At 42.5% G+C, this 19,573-nt stretch overlaps 1 protein-coding gene across 6 annotated transcripts in view; it reads right to left on the bottom strand.

The window, feature by feature from the left end:
• sobpa (sine oculis binding protein homolog (Drosophila) a) overlaps positions 1–19,573 on the bottom strand; it is a 210,648-nt gene that overhangs the window by 21,071 nt on the left and 170,004 nt on the right. For 5 of the 6 annotated variants that reach the window (XM_052025209.1, XM_052025211.1, XM_052025213.1 and 2 more), the window contains one exon: positions 793–2,789. In XM_052025209.1, coding sequence (XP_051881169.1) covers positions 795–2,789 — 1,995 coding nt within the window. In that variant the 3' untranslated portion in view covers positions 793–794. The remainder of the gene's footprint in view (positions 1–792; positions 2,790–19,573) is intronic. The other variant, XM_052025210.1, reaches the window with a different exon arrangement.

The raw sequence follows: 19,573 nt of genomic DNA, 5'->3' as shown, positions 1-19,573 counted from the left end.
AACAAAATTATTTCCATTTATTTTCTTCTGGCATTGTTCCAGTTTAATGCCAGACAGGATCCAAATCAAATAGCTTTTTAAAGAGTAAACCTCTTCAGAAATCTGGATATTTTTAATCAGCAAACTCAATGAGAACTATGTCAAAAAAAAGTAAATATTATCCACCTGAACTCAACAAGCCAAGTTTTAATAACTTTTCCTAATGCATTATTAATCTTGTTCTCAACATTTTAAGACTGGTGTGAAGGGGCATGGTATAGTTGTCACTTCCAAGTGCTTGTTTGCCTTTTTCCTCCCTATTGTCAGGATATAAACTGACAAAAATTCTGTATCTAGAATACATCAGGAATATAAGACAATCCAATGTTCATTCCTTGTTACTTGTTATATTAAACTGATTACCACATTTTTATCAATAACAGAAGACCAGGTTTCCTTCCATTCACAGGTCCAAAACTGGTGTGAGAAATCAACACCAACCTCATGATTAATCAGCATACCCAAGAGAGTGCAGCATCAATGAGCTTTGCCACTGGGCAACTCACATTTCAAATCACTAAATAATCTATTTGATTACTAGTGCAAACCACTCCCAGACAGGTGGCTAAAGTCTTATTGGAGGAAAAATGCTAAGCCAATCAACCTTAAACCAGAGGCATTTTAAAAGAAAATTTACAATTAATCATTGTTGCAATGCTCAGTGTCATAGTGGGCAGATATGTCTCTTTGTGTCTTCTTTTGTATTCAATATGTGCTGCCTTCAGGTTTTTGTAAACGCATTTCAAAACAAACCTTTACTTGTTCTGGTTTCGAATCCGGAGACATCTGCGTTTCAGTGGCGGCTCACTGTCCTCGGGCCCTGTGTTGAGTATTGGCGTTGAGGTTATGCAGGGTGCTATGGCAGTCTTTTCAGTCGCTTTTGGCACAGGCTGAATCAAGCAGCCCGTCTTGGGTACTACTCTCAAGGCATATGCATGGTCCTCATCTGCAGGATTATGATTTACATCCTGCCTGTCCACCCCACCCAGGGGTGATTCAATTGAGGCCTTCTTACCTGCCTCTAACTCCAGCTGACAGTTTGATGTGCAGTTGTTTTCTTTGACAGACTCCAGCTCGTTGACAGCGATCTCCTCCAGCTGCTGCTGCGGTGGCTGCTGCTGTTGCTGTGGTGGTTGTGACTGTTGTTGTTGCTGCTGCTGCTGCTGGTCTGAAGGATTTTCTGAGAAGTGGGAACCGTCCACGTTCTTTGTGCCATTCATAACCAGATTGCAAGGTGTTAGATCTGAGTCGCCTCCTGAGCTTCCTGAATTTAGCTGGATTGTGCTGCAGTGGGAAGCACCACTACAAGATAACACCTTTGTTTCAATAGGGTTCAAATGAGGAAAATCCCTACAGTCGATACAGTTCCGTTTATCTGGACTGGAAAGAGTCAAATCTACAACACTTCTGCCTTCATTTTCAACTTTCACAGAAGCATGTAGAGGTCTGTGACCAATGTGATTAAGTCTGCTTCTATGGCTCATGGTCAAGTCTATAACCTCATCATGTGGAAAGTCTACTGCATCAGAGAAAGAAAAATCGCTTTTAATTGGACCATTAGGCTTGACAGTTAGATCGACAATCTCACTCCTGCTGGTGTCAAGAAGCACGGCTGGCTGGTTCAAAGAATGGCTCGAGCAGTTAGATGAGGCTTTAATAGGCTTGGAAGTTCCCTGCTGCCCATTATTCGATGCCAAAGAACTACTTGGCTCTTTAGTGTCATCTTCATTGTTAGTTGTGCTTGGAATTAAACCCTCAGCACTACTGGAAATACCATTGGTATTCTTGGAGTCAAACATGTGAGGGATTGGAATGGGGATTGGAATGGGCACAGGCAGTGGGACAATGACGGGATAGGGCACCAGGAGCGTTGGAGGAGGAACTAAGGGAGCAAGCGATGGCACTCCAAAGTTTAAAAGGTGCGGGACATGCATGTGGCTATTTGGCATCAGATTAACAGGTGGAAACGAAACATTAGGTAAGGGCGCTGCTGGGGGAAGTAACCCTTGATGACTGCCTGGCATGGAGGGTGCTGATGGGTGATGGAGATGTGGTGAAAGCATTGGCCTGTGCATGGGGCTTGAATTAGGACCCATGGTCCTGGAGCCACCTGCGGGGGGACCAAGCCCCGATATCATGTGGTTTGACAGGGGACTATTAGGGCTTGGAGTATGCGGTCCTCGGATAAATGGTGGGCGGATCTGATGCATCATCTGCTGTTCCATGAATACTGGCAGAGGGACGGGTCCTCGATTTGTCATTACCATGGAGGGATTACCTGGGGGGACACCCACCGGAGGCACAATGCTGGCTGGCTGCTGAAGCTGGATTGCTGGAACATTTGGACTTTCATTTGCAGCTATTGGCTTAGAGACTGGAGTGTGGATTTTGGCAGCAGAGCTACTGGCAGGATCAGATGGGGAGAGGGCGGTAGATGCGGTAGGGATGGGAACTTGAGTCTGTGAGGAAGGTGCCACGGGAGATGGGGGCTTTCTCCGAGTATCAGTCAGTGGCATGTTCCAAGACTCTGGAGTTAGTAGTTGTACGCCTGTGTTATCAGACTTTTTTTCCACTGGAGGGTGCACTGTATTGCACAAGCCAGCAGGAAGATTGGCCTGCGTTTCTTTGTAAAAAATGTCCATTTTGTACTGATTGAGGCATTTTGCACTGCAGAATTGTAGCCGTCGCTCTCCATCTCCAAAGTCTAGGTATTCTTTTGTGTGTCGGATGTGCTTGCACCAGTCACATACCTGTGGTCAGAACAATTGAAGCCACATTAGAAAGTACAGCCAATCCAAAGCAAGGAAAAATTTTGTAACAAGTAACAAGAAGATATTTAATGCTATCTAGTTGCCAGCCCAGATTCATTTCATCTTTTAAAGAAACAGTGTTTACTTTTCTTTGGAAATAAACTGAATTTTACATTCTAACAAAATCAGGTAATGTTATTCTACAATGGTTGATCATGGCCAATTATTTTTATTGGTTGAAATACGACCTTAGACTTTAAACATCTTTAATTTAGTAAAATGCAACAAGGTGCTTATAACTTGGCAACTGTATTACTGATGTTCTCTCATTGGTTTTATGACTAATGCTATTATGACTCCAGGCTATTGTTTCTCAAAGATCAGAATACAGCCCAGGACAAACAGAAGAACTGGGTTTTGAGTGAGAAAGGGAGGTGAGGCAATAAGTCAACAGAATGAATTACAAAACAGGCCCTTGGGTTAGGAGTTACACCAAGCTTTCCATGAGCTCTATGGGTGAGCTCTTCCTATTGTCAAAGATCAGGCAGAGGGTGGAAGGGTTGAGTGGAGGATGGAACACCAGTAACTACAGTTTGCACTGTAAACAGAAGCAAAATTACATTTTGTCAAACCTTTCATTGTTCTTTCTAATTTCTCTTGTAAAGAAGATCTTATGCTGCCAATGCTACTTGGTATTTAACTGAACAGAACAGTCTTCATGCATAAATGCTGGCAGGCACAAATTTGCAGAAGGCAAAATGCATCAATACCCAATACCCATGGAGCACAGTTTCCAATGGAACTCTTTTTGGACAGTGATCTGGAGCAGATGGACTTGCTGATTCCCCTCTTCCTACTTCAAGGGCACAAAGACGATTACAACATCCCTTGACCATGTGTCACCCTTACCAGATGCATTTGCTGTAAAGCTTGTCTTTTCTCGATAATTTTGGCTTTGCCTTTGCAATTAGTTTCTGCATCATAAATTATAATATTAATAACCAGACCACAGAACCAAGTCCTTTTCCTGGGAGCATCACTGTTTTACTCCACTGCACATCACTTTCTAATTTTTAGGTTCAGGATATGTTTACACTGCAACTCTGTTACCTGTAGGAAGGGGGACCACTTTAGTATCGTTGGAATCTTGCAAAGTTTACAGATTTTTAGAAGCTTAATTCATGAAGGTATTACAATACAAAAGTTCCAATAGCTTAGCTGTTGTATCTAAGCAGTGTATCACATAAATGCAGTATCTACTTTTTATTCAAAATGATACATGCATCAAGGCAAGAAGGTATATTTAGCCCCATTTCCTTATTGTGCTCAATAATGCGTTCCAATGCAGTTATCTAATGCGTGGAATTAGATGCCACATAACTTTGCTACACATGTCCATCTACACAACTACTCAATTTCCCACTCCAGAAACACTAACACAAGCACTGATAAATATCACTGCAGCTAACTTCTCATTGTAGTTTTCAGGACAAGCCAATCAATATACTTGACCCAACGGAGATGATTAGGAAGCTCAGGTTACATAATTCTCCCTTTTTTTTAATATAATGTTACATACGATTCCTCAGGAATAAATTTTTCTTATATTACATTAGTCAGCCTGGATTCTGCTGCAATTATATCAGTGGGAATCAGTCAACCCCACCATCTGCACCGCCTTTTTAGAAAGATTAGATATTGTGAGGTGAGAGGTTTCTGTGGAATGGTATAGATCTTGAGGTGTCAATTATGACGTGGCTGACTAGGAGCCGAGTTGGTTGACAAAATGGACTAATGCTGTCAAGAACCACTGTAATTTTATGATTTTTCACCTTTGGAATTTGATGAATTTAATAAAGAGTGTAGCAGTTTGATCTGCATCACCTGTCTGCCCATTACAAAACAAAAAATTTACTTGTCTTACCACTTTATTGGACTGCATTGTGTTAATGAAGCCTGGCTGATGAAGTACTGAGTAATTGGTTATTCAATTTTATCATGTTATTCCTATTATTGTTTAATGATCTGCAAATTAATTCTTCATAACTGTGTTCCCCATCATGCATAGCCAGAATTACTCAGTGGTGCAACAGTGGACTTAGCTTTGGTGAAACTAATGATTTCACCAGAAAGTCAAGTTTACATTTGTCATTACTGGAGCTGCAGAATTAAAATGATGCTAACCCACTGCATGAAGAATTCCTTCTAGGTAAGGAGGAAATTTCATTTTAGATATACCTACACAAAATCTAAAACAGATATTCTGAGAAGGCCAGTCAACCATGACTCATACAGATAGCTCTCTTCTCTCCCCCTCCCATCAGGCAGAAGATACAGGAGCCTGAGGGCACATACCACCAGGCTCAAGGACAGCTTCTATCCCGCTGTTACAAGACTATTGAACAGTCCGCTAGTATGATAAGATGGACTCTTGACCTCACACTCTACCTCATTATGACCTTGCACCTTACTGTCTACCTGCACTGCACTTCCTCTGTAACTGTAACACTTTATTCTGTGTTCTGTTACTGTTTTCCCTTGTACTACTACAATGCACTGTTATAATAAAATGATCTGTATGGATGGCATGCAAAACAAGTTTTTCACTGTACCTTGGTACATGTGACAATAATAACTAAATTTACCAATTTAGTTAAAAGCCAAGTTTTCTCCGAAACTCAATCCCAATGGTTTTGAAATGAATTCAGGTTTTAACTGCTTATAACTTAGTATAGGTCAACTTCTAGTAGTTACTGATTACCATGTTATTGTGGGCTTACATTGCTCTAAGATATGTCATTCTAGCTCGGGTAACATTTTGAATACTAATACAGTTCATTTCTGTGGAGAATATTTTACATTAATTAAGGAAATTGGTGATCTTGGGTCTTCACAATGCCACTAACAAGGTGATTGGTGTCATTGACCACACTAAAGAAAAACAGACATGAGAAATTCTGAAGATGCTGGAATCTGGAGCAACACACACAAAATGCTGGAGGAACTCTGCTGGTCAGGCAGCATCTATGGAGGGAAATGAACAGTCGACATTCCGGGCTGAAACCCTTGATCAGGACTTGAAAGAAAGGAGGGCAGAAGCCAGATTAAAAGGGTGGGGGGAGGGGGAGGAGCACAAGCTGGCAGGTGATATGTGAGTTCAGGTGAGAGGGGGAAGGTAGGTAGGTGGGGGAGGGGGGCAAAGTGGGAATAATGCAAGAAGCTGGGAGGTGGTAGATGGAAGATGATGGAATCTGACAGGGGAGGACAGAAGGCCATGGAGTAAAGGGAAGGAGGTGAGGAACCAGAGGGAGGAAGATGTGGGTGATGGGCAGGTCGTGAGGGCAGGGGAGGGGAAGAGCAGGGGTAAAGGGGCCAGAGGGATAAGGGACAACAAAAGGGGAGGGGGGAACAGAGGGGAGGGGTTACTGAAGTTAGAGAAATTGATTTTGACGCCGTCAGGTTGGAGACTACCAGGACGGAATAGGAAGTATTGTTCCTCTAATCCGTGTCTAGCCTCATCTTGGCAGTAGAGGCGGCCATGGACAGACGTGTCAGTGTGGGATTGGGAAGTGGAATTAAGATGGTTGGCCACCGGGAGATCCTGGCAATTGCAGTGGATGGAACGAAAGTGATCCTCCAATCTGTGTCGGGTCTTACCGACGTAGAGGAGGCTGCAATGGGGGCACCAGATGCAATAAATGACATGTGAAGTGCTGCCTCACCTGGAAGGACTGTATAGGGCCCTGAACTGTGGCGAGGGAGGTGGTGAAGGGGCAGGTACAACACTTAGCACAGTTGTAGGGATAGGTGCCTGGAGCAGGATTGGTGGGGAGGAATGAGCAGATAAGGGAGTCGTGGAGAGAGCAATCCTTGCGGAAAGCAGAGAGGATAGGGGAGGGGAGGGTTAGACCTGCCTGGTGGTGGGATCCCATTGGAGATAGCGGAAGTTGCGCAGAATGATACGTTGGATGTGGAGGCTCTTGGGGTGGTAGGTGAGGACAAGGGGAACCTTTCCCCTATTATGGTGTGTGTGTGTGTGTGTGTGTGTGTGTGTGTGTGTGTGTGTGTGTGTGTGTGTGTGTGTGTGTGTGTGTGTGTGTGTTGGGGGGGGGGGAGGGCAGGTGTGCAGGAAATGGAGACGAGGGTGAGGGCTACATTGATCGCAGTGGAGAAATAACCCTGTTTTCTGGAAAAAAAGAGGATCTCTCTGATGTCCTGGAGTGGGAAACCTCATCATGGGAACAGATGCGGCAGAGACAGAGGAACTGAGAGAAGGGAATGGCATCCTTGCAAGTGACGGGGTGGGAAGAGGTGTAGTCAAGGTAACTGTGGGAGTCAGTGGGTTTGTAAAAGATGTCGGCGGATAATGTGTCTCCGGAGATAGAAACAGAGGGATCCAGAAAGGGAGCGAGATGTCAGAGATGGACCAAGTGAATTTGAGGGCAGGGTGGAAGTTGGTGGTGAAGTTGATGAAATTGATGAGCCCCACATGGGTACAGGAAGCAGCACCAATGCAGTCGTCAACATAGCAGAGAAAGAGTTGGGGAGTGTTACTGGTGTAGGCTTGGAACACGGACTGTTCCATGTAGCCGACGTAAAGGCAGGCACAGCTGGGGCCCATGCGAGGGCCCATGGCTACACCTTTGGTCTGGAGAAAGTGGGAGGAGCTGAAAGAGAAGTTGTTGAGGGTGAGGATGGTGGAGGGGAACTGGTTGGGTCTGTTATCAAGAAATAAGTGGAGAGCCTTGAGGCCTTCCTGATGGGGGATGGAAGTGTACAGAGACTGAACGGACATGGTGAAAATGAGCTGGTCAGGGCTGGGGAACTAAAAGTTGTTGAAGTGATGGAGAGCATGTGAAGTTCACGGATGTAGGTGGGAAGGAAATGGACCAAAGGGGACAAAATGGAGTCAAAATATGAGGACACGAGTTCAGTGGGGCAGGAGCAGGCCGAAACAATGGGCCTACTGGGGCAGTTGGGTTTGTGGATCTTGGGTAGGAGGGAGAAACAGACAGTGCAGGGTAGGGGAACTATAAGTTTGGAGGCTGTAGAGGGGAGATCTCTGGAGGTGATGAGGTTGATGATGGCGCGGAAGCCTGATGCTTCTCAGTGGGGTTCTGGTTCAGGGGTAAGTAAGAGGAGGTGTCCATGAGCTGCCATCTGGCCTTGGCAAGGTAAAGGTCAGTCTGCCAGACTACAACAGCACCACCCTTGTCTGTGAGTTTGATGGTGAGGTTGGGTTAGGTGTGGCGAGAGTGGAGGGCAGTGCGTTCAGGGTGAGGGTGAAGGTGAGGGTGGAATAGGTTAGGGGAGTGGTGAAGTAGAGACGGTTAATGTCCCTTGGCAGTTAGAGATGAAAAGCTCCAGAGCAGGGAGAAGGCCAGAGCAGGGTGTCCAAGAGGAGGAGGAGGGCTCAAGGCAGGAGAAGGGATCATCAGTGAGAGGTGGGGAGGCCCGGAGACAGAGGCAACGGAAGAAGAGCTCGGTGTCATGGTGGACACGGAACTCGTTGAGGTGCGGGCTTAGGGGGACAAAGATAAGGCCTCTGCTGAGGACGGAACATTCCGCCTCAGAGAGGGGAATGTCGGAGGGGATAGTGAAAACATGCCAGGGGTTGGAGGGGTCAGAGTTTAAAAAAACTGAGTTGATTTAGTTCAATGTAAACCCCAATATCACTGATAATTCTATTTATTATTTATTTTTGCCCCTTGTGAAAATTCCACATGCCCACAACCCACTGCATCACGCAAATGACAGAGGGGGAGGGGGAGGGGGGGCAGGCTGGTTGGCATAAAATTAAAACCTAAGCAATCCAAACTTAACCTGGATTTTCTCCTTAATCAACCTGACCTAGAGGCACCTGCAGAATACCTTGCTGAAAATACACGAGTGGAAAAGGCTCCAAGGCCATGTGAAGGCCCTCATCCATCTTCCATGGGTCAATGTCACCACATAGCTGTGGCACTGAAGCAAACTTGTAGCTAACATTGGGGAAAGCACATCACAAGCCATAAGGCTGATCAAGGCTCCACATGTATTCTGTCATGCCCTGCCACTAGCACCAAGCTAAAGGTGACAATGATACTCGTAAAACACACTTCAAGGCTGGATAAAGCCCCTCATACACAACCCACGTCATGCCTGCCCATGGCATGGAGGTAAACTTGAAGCAGACACCCAAGAACGATCTTTCCTTAGCCTGAGCAAAATTCCACTATCTACTTACTTGTTAAACATCGCTGCTTGCCACTAACACTGGTTACTCTTCAAACTGATAGGCTAAAAAAAAAACCCCCTTCATTTCAGGTCAAATCCTTCCTTCCCTTGCTGACTGTTTAGCTAATGTACAGTTGCCACATGCCAACACTGTCAATGGCATAAAGCTGACATAACCTGCTCTGAACCTTTCAACAAAACATACAACCCAAACCCAACACAGTTAGATCTTGTAGCAAAGCTCCAGATCAAGATCCAGTCCTCATTTTTTTTGTAACGTTAGAGACTTTCATATGTCCAAAACAAAATATGATAACAAGATCTTTTTCTGATCTTTCCAGTTTCTTGGTTCCTTTTCAATTTAGGATTTCACGAACATATCTTTGGATTAAGTGAAAAGTAAAATTATGGCAAATGACACAATCTCAAAGTGAAAGCTGTCACTGCCACAAAATTAACTGTTTTTCTATTTGGTCACTGAAGTCCTCAGAAAAAGCTCATAAGTTAAGAAACAACAAGTTTATTTTGCACATATCATATTGGTAGTCAAATGGGCCCACTGATCTAAGGAGACACTTGCCTTAGAAGCAGTGCAACACAGGTTCACTAGATTGATACCTGTAGAGTGGGTTGTCCTTTGAAGAGGTATTGAGGAAGATGGTTCATTACTCACTGGGGGTTAGGAGGATGAGAGCTGATCTCATTGAGACATACAAGATTCAGAGGGAGATTATTCAGGATAGATGCCTTCTGGCTGGAGAGTCTAGAAATATATAGCATACTCTCAGGATAAGGGTCAACCATTTAGGAAAGTGATGAAAAGAAACTTCTTTCTTAGAGGCATGTGAATCTCTGGAAATCTCTCATAACAATGGCTGTAGATATTCAAGGCTGAAATCTATGGTTTTATGGACACAATGAGAATTAGAGGATATGAAAGTTGGACATCAAAGTGTAATTTAGATACAGTATCAGTTATAATCTTATTGAATAGTGGAACAGACTCAAGGGGGCCAACTCTTGCTCCTATTTCCTAAGTTCGTATGTGCTGCTTCCCAATGTTGCTTGCTGCAACTGGGTTGAGTACGACGAGCAATAATCTGTCCATTTGCAGATGCCTGTCACAGCAGTGGGGGGGGGGGGGGGGTTGGAAGTTATTGACATTTTGAGTCGAAACCCTGCATCAGGACCTGATCTTGAATGGGAACCAATTAGATGAAAATTTCTTCAGACTCATTTGGAAGAATCAGAAACGATTTGAGTTTATTCAGACTTGTAATATTAAATAGATGGTACACAATAGACCCTAATATGACACTATTTAGCAATCTTACACAAAGGGCAGAAGGAAGAATTGCAACAAACAATCTGGAGGAACTCAGTGGATCGAGCAGCATCTGTGGGAGGTTAGTGGCAGGGGAATGATAGATGGACGAAGAGTCTCCAGAAGGAAGTTTCCAGAAGAAGTCTTGTGTCTCCAGAAGAAAGACTCGAGTAGCTTACACTGAGCTCCATTCCCCAGCCATAGCATTCCCTCTTGTCCACAGTTCTGACAAAGGCTCTTGGACCTGAAACGTTAACCCTGTTTCTCTTTTCACAGATGTTGCCTGACCTGCTGAGTGCTTCTAGTATTTTCTGAATTTATTTCAAATTTCCACCATCTGCAGGCTTTTTGATCTTCATTCCCCAGCAACATTATCTCTTGCTTTGACACCACATCAATTAGAAAAAAAATACAGAATTTATTGCAAGGAGATCATTCAAACCACCATGTTAATGTGAAGTCTAATTAATTTATTTACGTAAACCACCTGTCATCTTCCTTCTAAACTACTCTTTTAGCTTAAGATAATTCTTACATCTTCTTGGATTGTTTTCTCTAGAGTGTCGGAGGCTGGGGAAGACATGACAGAACTGTATAAAATTATGAGAGGCATTGATATGGTAGACAGTTAGAGTCTTTTTCTCAGGGTAGAAATAGAGGGCATAGCTTTAAGGTGAGAGAGGGAAAGTTTAAAGGTGGAGATTTGCGAGGCAATTTTTTTTTGTTTTACACAGAGAGTGGTAGGTGCCAAGGGGAAATGGTGGAAGTAGATATGATAGCAACGTTTAGGAGGCATTCAGAAAGGCACATGAACAGGTAAGGAATGGAGGGATTATAGACCACGTGCAGAAAAATGGGATTAATTACGACTGGCATCATGGTCAGCACAGACACTGTGGGCCGAAAGACCTGTTCTTGCGCTGTATCGCTCTGTTTTATGTTGTGTCTTTTCCTGCATTACTGGCTCCATGAAATTCCCATAACCGTTATTATTCTAAATTTCCCCTGTAACCTACAAACCTCATCCTTAATTTATTTCACTTTTAGATAGTCAAACACCCTGAATGTGATTAAAACAAATATCTCTGAGCACCACCAATAAATTCCATAATGGTACCTTTAATTAATAGGGCCACCAATCCTCTTTGGACCAAGTGCTGCTGAATGTAATTAGCACAGATAGGTTCTCAATGGTCAGCATGTGCACAGTGGATCCATTTCCAAGTTGTATGACTCCATCAATCCGGTGAATCTTTGCTGAGCCCCTTCCATAGCAAGAATATCCTTCCTCAGATAAGGAAACCAAAATTTCACTCAATACCCAGAGTGTGGTCTTACTAAGGCCCTGTACAATTACAGCAAGATATTTCTGCTCCGATACACGAATCCTCTTGCTGTGAAGGTGAGTCGTTGACAAAGACAGAGGTCTTGTTGCACCTCTTCCTTTCCCAATCTCTCACCATTCAAGTAATAATCTGCCTTCCTGTTGTTGGCACTAAAGTGGATAACCTCACATTTATCCATATTGTACTGCATTTGCCATGTATCTGCCAGCTTTGTTGGTGACATAAATGAAAATAAAATTAATAGTTAGAGTGAGCTCGTCAGGAAATATTTCTTACATCGGGGTTTCCACTGTAATATCTTGACAAGCAAAATTGAGGTGATTTATAAATTCAAGTAACTTGAACCAGTTTCATGCTTACTATGCCTCAATATCGAAGTGTGTATTAGGTCAAACTTCACTCCCTTCCCAACTTTATATTATCCATAAAATCAAGATGCCACTGTAACAAACTGCAAATGAAATTAAAGGAACACAAGAAATAGAAATGGGCCATTCTGCCCTCATGTCAGCACCATCATCCTATAATGATCTTTCACCTAGTGTCATATTCATGCATTAATCCCATGTGCCTTGATTATAGAGTCAAAGAGTCATACAGCACGGAATTGGGCCCTTCGGCCCAACTTATTTATGCTGACCAAGGTGCCTTCCTGAGCCACCTTTTTGCCTGCATTTAACCTATATCTCTCTAAACCTTTGGTATCCATGAACCTGTCAAAATGTCTTTTAAACATTGTAATTGTACCCATCTCCACCACTTCCTTTCGCAGCTCGTTCCAAATACCCACCACCCTCTGTATGAAAAACTTGCCCCTCAGGTCCACTTTAAATATTTCCCTTCTCACCTTAAGCCTATGCCCTCTAGATTTAGACTCCCTGACCCTGGGAAAAAGACTGACCATCCACTCTATCTATGGACCTCACGATTTTATAAAACATCTATGAGGTCACCCCTCAACCTCTTTACTCCAGGGAAAAAAGTCCCGGCCTATCTTGTCTCTCTTTATAACTCAAGCCCACCAGTCCTGGCAACATCCTTGTGAACCTCTTCTGCACCGTCTCTAGCTTAATCACATCCTCCCTATAGTATGGTGACCAGAACTGCGCACAATATTCTAAGTGTGTTCTCACCAATACCTTTTACAGCTGTAACATGATATCCCAACTCCTGTCATCAATGCCCCGCTTGATGAAAGCAAACATGCCATATGTCGTCTTCTTCTTCACCATGCCTATCTGTGTTGCCACTTTCTGGGAACCATGTACCTGTAACTCCTGGGTCTCTCTGTTCTATAACAATCCCCAGGGCCCTGTCATTCACTGTCCATGTCTTGCCCTGTGTTAACTTCCCAAAATTCATCGCCTTGCTTTTGCCAGAGTTACATTCCAGCTGCCATCCCTCTGCCCTTTTCCCCAGTTGATACAGATCATCTTGTACCTTAAACAACCTTCTTCACTATCCATCACAGCACCAATTTTGGTGTTATCTGCAGACCTAATAATCATCATTCTCATCCAAATTGTTAATATATATGATGAACAACAGTGGACTCATCACTAATTGCTGCAGCACACCACTGGTCACAGGCCTCCATTGTGAAAAACAACCTTCCACTATCACCTTTATTTTCTTAATATCTATAAATCTTTTGAGCTCCTTCTTGAATATACATACCAACTGAGCCTCCAGAGTCCTCTTGCATACAGAATTCCATGATTCACTACCCAGTGGGTGAAGAAATTTCTTCTCATTTCTGTCCTGATTGGCTTTGCCCTTAAACATGGCAGCAACAAACAGGGGTACCACTTTCAAAAAAGGCCAATCTAAAAGAGATAACCTTTCAAATTAACTAATTAAAAGTTAATCCCAACTAGCACTACTTTTGCACCAACTAAACATGGCAATGAAACTAACCCAGAATTTGCAAAGAAAAAGAAGCAACTTCAGACAAAACTTGTAATGAACTACTTACCCACTCACTTACTGTGTACAGGCCAAACTGCTCTGTCAGCCTTTCTCAGTCTACTGGTCTTTTACATTCCATCCTGTGCATCCAACTTGTCATAAACCCACAAACAATTTTCAGAGTATTTAATGGTAAGATCACCTTTACAATTTAATTCATCCTGTAATGCTTAAGCTCATTGCAAATGTTAATAGTCAATGCATATTTCCTATGAATTGAAACTTGATCTTATCAATGGGAATATGCATTGCAGACAAACAATGAGCACTGATTCTTTTGGGAATAGAATATTCAATTTACATATCCTAAATGGGGAAAAGAAACACCACACCGACTAATCATGCAATTTGACAAATACCACTAATTCATGTTCAGGAGCAAGTGATCTAACAGCAGCATCAAAGTCATCTCTTATTTCTCGACAGGGATGTGTTTCCATATTAAAGCAGTTTTCTGTTAATGTCAATTCTGTGTCTGGGATTACCACATACCCAGGTGTTTCATTCTCAGCACTGCAGCAGCCCAAGCCAGACTACTGCTTCAGGTTAGTTGTTGCTTTATGCTCCATCCAATTGTATCAGCAGCACATACAACTTCCCACTGGGATTGTAAGTCAGTGACCTCCATGGCTGCTACAACAAAGGCTCACAGGGTGAACATCCACCAGTCAGTTCAGTGAAATTTCCCATTGGCTTGATCACATTCCTCTGATTGTTACGTACACCTGGTCGAGTAACCTTACACACCCTTCATCACCTAGAAAATAATTTCAATGTCAACCAAGTCAGAATTACTGTGATGGACCACATAGTAGAAAACCTCTGGCCAGTTGCAGAGTGCTGTTACAAATTTTCACACCTGCAGAGGGCTGGCACATCCAGAACTAGGGCACTGCCAAATGATAAGCACAGAGGGTAAGATATGAAAGCAGGTGGAAAACTACTTGAGACAAAGAGCTTAAAAGAACACAAAAATGTAGAAAGTGTTGCAGTGAAATTAAAAGGGAAATTAGGAAAGCAAAGCGGTGGGGGGGAGGAAGAGGGGGGAGAAATGAAAAATATTGGTAAGTCAAATTGTTGATAATACATTGTAAATAGCTGAAGCACTGATCCCTGCAGTACCCCACCAGTCACCATTTATAAACCTGAGAAAAAGCAATTTAGTCCCACACTTTGCTTTCTGCCCATTAATCAGTTCTTGATCCATGTTGGTATATGGCCCCAATTCCATGCACTCTAAGCTTGATACTGAAACTCCTTCAGGGCAAGAAATCTGCTGTCCCAATCTGGGTCTGGCTTATGTCCGTCAGGCAGAAGATATAAAAGCTTGAGAGCATGTACCACCAGGCTCAAGGACAGCTTCTATCCCGCCGTTATCAGATCTCTCATATGCCAAATGGTGGACTCGATCTCTCAATCTACCTCCTTGTGGCCCCTGCACTGCACTTTCTCTGTAAGTGTAACACTATATTCGGCATTCTGTTTTCCATTTTACCACCTCAATGTACTTGGATATGGAATGATCTGTCTGGATGGCACACAAACAAAAATTTTTCACTGTATCTCGGTACATGTGACAATAATAAACCAATTCCAATTATGAACTTTGCCAACATTCTTCTCTGCCTTACAAATGGGTTACCTTTTTTGGACACTCGTAGGTCCTTCTCTTCCCTTAGCTATCCCTTTGTTCTTCATTAAATCTCTGAATTTTACAAAAAAATGTGTCAAAGAATGGTTGCAAGGCATTCTAACAGGGGAGGGTAAACAGCCAGAGGTTGTGGTCTGCACTGGTACCAACAACATAGGTTAAAAAATGGGATGAAATCCTGTCACATGAATTTAGGGAGCTGGATCACAGATTAAAGAGCAGGACCTCTGAGGCTGCAATCTCTGGCATACTTCTGGTGCGATGTGCTATTGAGTACAGGAAGAGGGTGTCAGATGAATGTGTGGCGAAAGGGATGGTGTTGGATAGACGGCTTTAGATTTCCTGATCATTTGGACGGTTTCTTGGGCAGTTAGGACCAATACAAGATGGAGGGTTTGCAACTGAGCTGGAAAGAGTCCAAGATCCTTGCACAGAGTTTGCTAGTGCTGGTGGGGAGGATTTAAACAAATTTGGCAGGGAAATGGGACATAGAGTAGATGTACAGCTGGGGAAGCAGTGGAATCAATTATAGAAGGAAAACTAAGTCAGTCCTGTGGGCAGAGCGGACATGGGTATGATAACTTATCCTGTAACTTGTCTTTATTTTATTGTAAGGTATCTGACTAGCAAGACAGATTAACTTTTTGTAGATCAACATGTGGAAACATGATATTGCTGCTATCACAGAGGCATGGCTGAAAGAAGTGCAGGACTCTCAACTCAACATTCTGGACAACTGAATCTTCAGGTTTGACAGAGGGGGATGCAAAAGAGGAGGAATTGCAATATTGATATAGGAGTCCTTACTGTGGTAATGGGGGAGGATATCCTAGTAAGTTCTTCAATTGAGCCATATAGATAGAGCTTATGAACAATAAGGGGGTGATCACCTTGCTGGGATTATGCTACATCCTAACAGTCAGCAGGTGAGAGAGGAGCAGATATGTAGGTAAATCAGAGGGATGCAAGAATAATAGGTTTACAATTAATGATAAATAGAAATTAAGTTGAAATTCCCATTAATTTCTATTTATCAAGTGTCTTAACATCTCTGATCATCATTCGGTTATGCAAAATCTGTAAATAGGTTGTTTTGGTTAGAGGGAAACAGGATGATGTGCTTCAGCCTATTGAATGAAACACATTAGTCTTTTTAAATGAGATTGTGGCTGCTCTGTATTTTGACTCCATCTGAACAGCTTGGTTCCAGATTCTTTAATACCTTTCCTCAGCAAAAGTCCATCAATCTCTGATCTATTATTAATATTTGGTAAAACCACTCTGAGTTTAAAGCAACAACCTTGTATCAACCAGCCTTGATCTGCTCAACTTATCAGCCACCTCATCCTTGAAGGTTCTTCATATTGGCACTGTACTCTGAGTACACACCCATGCATCATTCATATATTAGTGCAGAGTCTCTTTGTGCTTATATTGCTCTTTTACAACCTTAACTAAACACATGTGGCTTATTCTTTAACTCCACCAGTAATTATAGCTGTACTCTCTATCATTCTGACCTGAAGGAATCACTATGTTTGTCTTTTGTTGCGCAACTTATTTGAACTTACCATCTTACTTGAACAGCCCGATTGATCTCCAGGTTTTTGTTGCTAATATCAAGACACCATGAATCAAAATACTTTACCAATACTCTTTACTTTTGTTCACTGCAGATATTCCCACAAATTACATGCCCCCCACCCCACCATGCTTCTTCTCTTCATCCCATTCCTAGCCTCTTTTCTACTTTTTTTCCCCTTCTCTCTCCTTACCTTTGACCCATCCCCCAGTGGATCTGCTCTCCCCTCCTTCCCCCCACCTGCCTATCACTATCTCTTATCTGCATCTACCTATCACCACCTTGTGCCCACTCTGCCTCCCCTCTTTTGTCCACCTATCACTGCTCTGCTTTTCCCTTCTATATATTGGGCTTCCCCTTTTCCTATCTTCAGTCCTGAAGAAGGGTCCTGACCCGAAACATTGACTGCCTGCTTTTCTCCACAGATGCTGCCTGACCTGCTGAGTTCCTCCAGCATCATCGTGTTTTTCATCTAGATTCCAGCATCTGCAGTCCTGTTTCTCTTTCCATCAGCAGGTTGTACTTTTACTGAACACAACTTGAAATCAATGCTACAGTGCCAATCTTCATACCACATGGCATGAACTGGTTAAAGAGTGGGGCTTGCCAACATTTTTACAGGATTTGTGTTCACCTCTCCTACAGCTCCATTGATCTCCAGTTTAACATTTACATACAATGTTTGCACACTTCATTTCTGGGGATGGTGGGATGATAACATATTAAAAACATAAGACATTTAATAAGACCATGCCTATTCCACCATTCAATAAGATGAAGGCTGACCTCTCAGTTCACTTTCCTGTACTAAGTCCATATCCCTCAATTCTAAAAATCTATCAATCTCTTTCTTGAATATACTCAGCAACTGAGCCTCGACAGCCATTTCGGGTAGGGAATTCCAAAGATTCACTAGCCTCTGGGTGAAGACATATCTTCTCATGGGCAATCCGTTGGAGTTGGGACGGTGAACTTTTAGAGAGATGTCACATTGAAGGTAATATAATATGAAGAAGTGGAGAAAAGGTGTTTTAGTTCCCACCTGTGGAAGCCTGTTAATTTTAAGTTCATGAACAGAACTGCTCTTAAAGATGTCACGTTTGACAGATGATAGAGGTTTTAAAGACAGGGCAAGTCTTTAAAAGGACTGCAAATGTACTGTATACAAATTATTAGGAAATCTTTGGTAAGATTTCTTGCATGAGATGCATTAGAAAAAAATTAAACTTAAACTAACCTGCAAGGATTTAATGTGGATTGATAGATTGGAATCAATTGAAAGGCTGTAAAATGTTAGTGAAGGTCATGTGTCAATGTTTTGGATGAAAGCTGAGTGTATGTTCACAAAATTTGTTAACATTAATGATATTTGGTAGTATAAGGAGGACTAAAATACTTTGAGATTAAAAACAACTCAATGACAAGTGCAATTTAGTGTAAATAAATGAGGTAAAATGTGAGGCAATACATTTTTGGAAAAAGACAAGGAAACTGCAAATATATTCAGTGGAAACCTTGCTGGGTACATATGAGCAGAGTGATCTGGATGTTCCAATGTATATTTCCTGAAATTGTTAGTGCAGACAGATAAAACCACAAAGCCAACTAAATTTTCATTTTTATAAATAGGAGCACAGAGAACAAGAGTCAACATGCAATAATGACTTTATATAAAAACAGTTGCCCGAGGACAGTTAACTTACCTTGTACAAATCTGGCCAATGCAGTATGCTAAAACCACAAAGGACGTGCATTGTAGATTTAGCAAACAGATGTTGGGGATGGAAACAGTTGCTTTAAACCAACACTCATTCAGAATCTTTCTACTCAATGGAGAAGCTAAGAGAAGATTTAATACTATTTGCTTTGAAAAGATGAAGTTAAAGAATAAAGAAAAGAATCCCCTATGCTTGGGGAGTTGGTGATTGTAGAGTCATACAGCATGGAAACCCTTTGGCCCACTGAGTCTGCACTGACCATCAAGCACCCTTTCACACTAATCCTACACAAATCCTTTTTTGTTTGTCTTCCCACAACTCCTTCCTAGATTCTACCATTCACCTGCACACTTGGGGCAAAGTACATTAACCAATTAACTACCAAACCACAGATCTTTGAGATGTGGGAGCAAACCAGAACACCCAGAGGAAACCCATGCAGTCACAGACACCACCCAGGGTCAGGATCAAACCTGGGACGCTGGAGCTGTGAGGCAGTAGCTCCACCAGCGCTGCCACAGTGCCACTCATTATTACTTAAAATAATTATTTAAAGAGTGTGTGTGTGGGGGTGAAATATCAGGATAAAATGCTGATAGAGCTATGCGGAGGGGGTGGAGAAGAGGAATAATTTTTGGATTGAATTAGCCAGGAAACGCAAAGCTGCCTTCTGAATTGTAAATTCTAATGGTTCAACATTTTTAACTGAAATGGAAACTCAGCTCCAAGCAAATTCAGTTTTGGGCCTTGACATCTCTTAGGGATTTTTTTCTTCTTGAAATGGTGTTTTAGTATGTTCAGTTAGAATCTTATTGCTCACTGAAGATTGTACTAATAGGAGAAAAACCTATTATGGAAATGGAGCCCCAATCTTTCCCTCGTGATCTGTGACAAGTTTACTGAATCAGCTGTCAGTAGAGAGGCAAATGGATGCTTTAAAAATAGATTTTGATCAGCTTATACCCAATACACAACAAGT

This window comes from Pristis pectinata, chromosome 10 (assembly GCF_009764475.1).
Source record: "Pristis pectinata isolate sPriPec2 chromosome 10, sPriPec2.1.pri, whole genome shotgun sequence".
Taxonomy (NCBI): domain Eukaryota; kingdom Metazoa; phylum Chordata; class Chondrichthyes; order Rhinopristiformes; family Pristidae; genus Pristis; species Pristis pectinata.
Note: the sequence above shows the minus strand (reverse complement) of the source record. Positions and strands in the feature narration are given on the sequence as shown.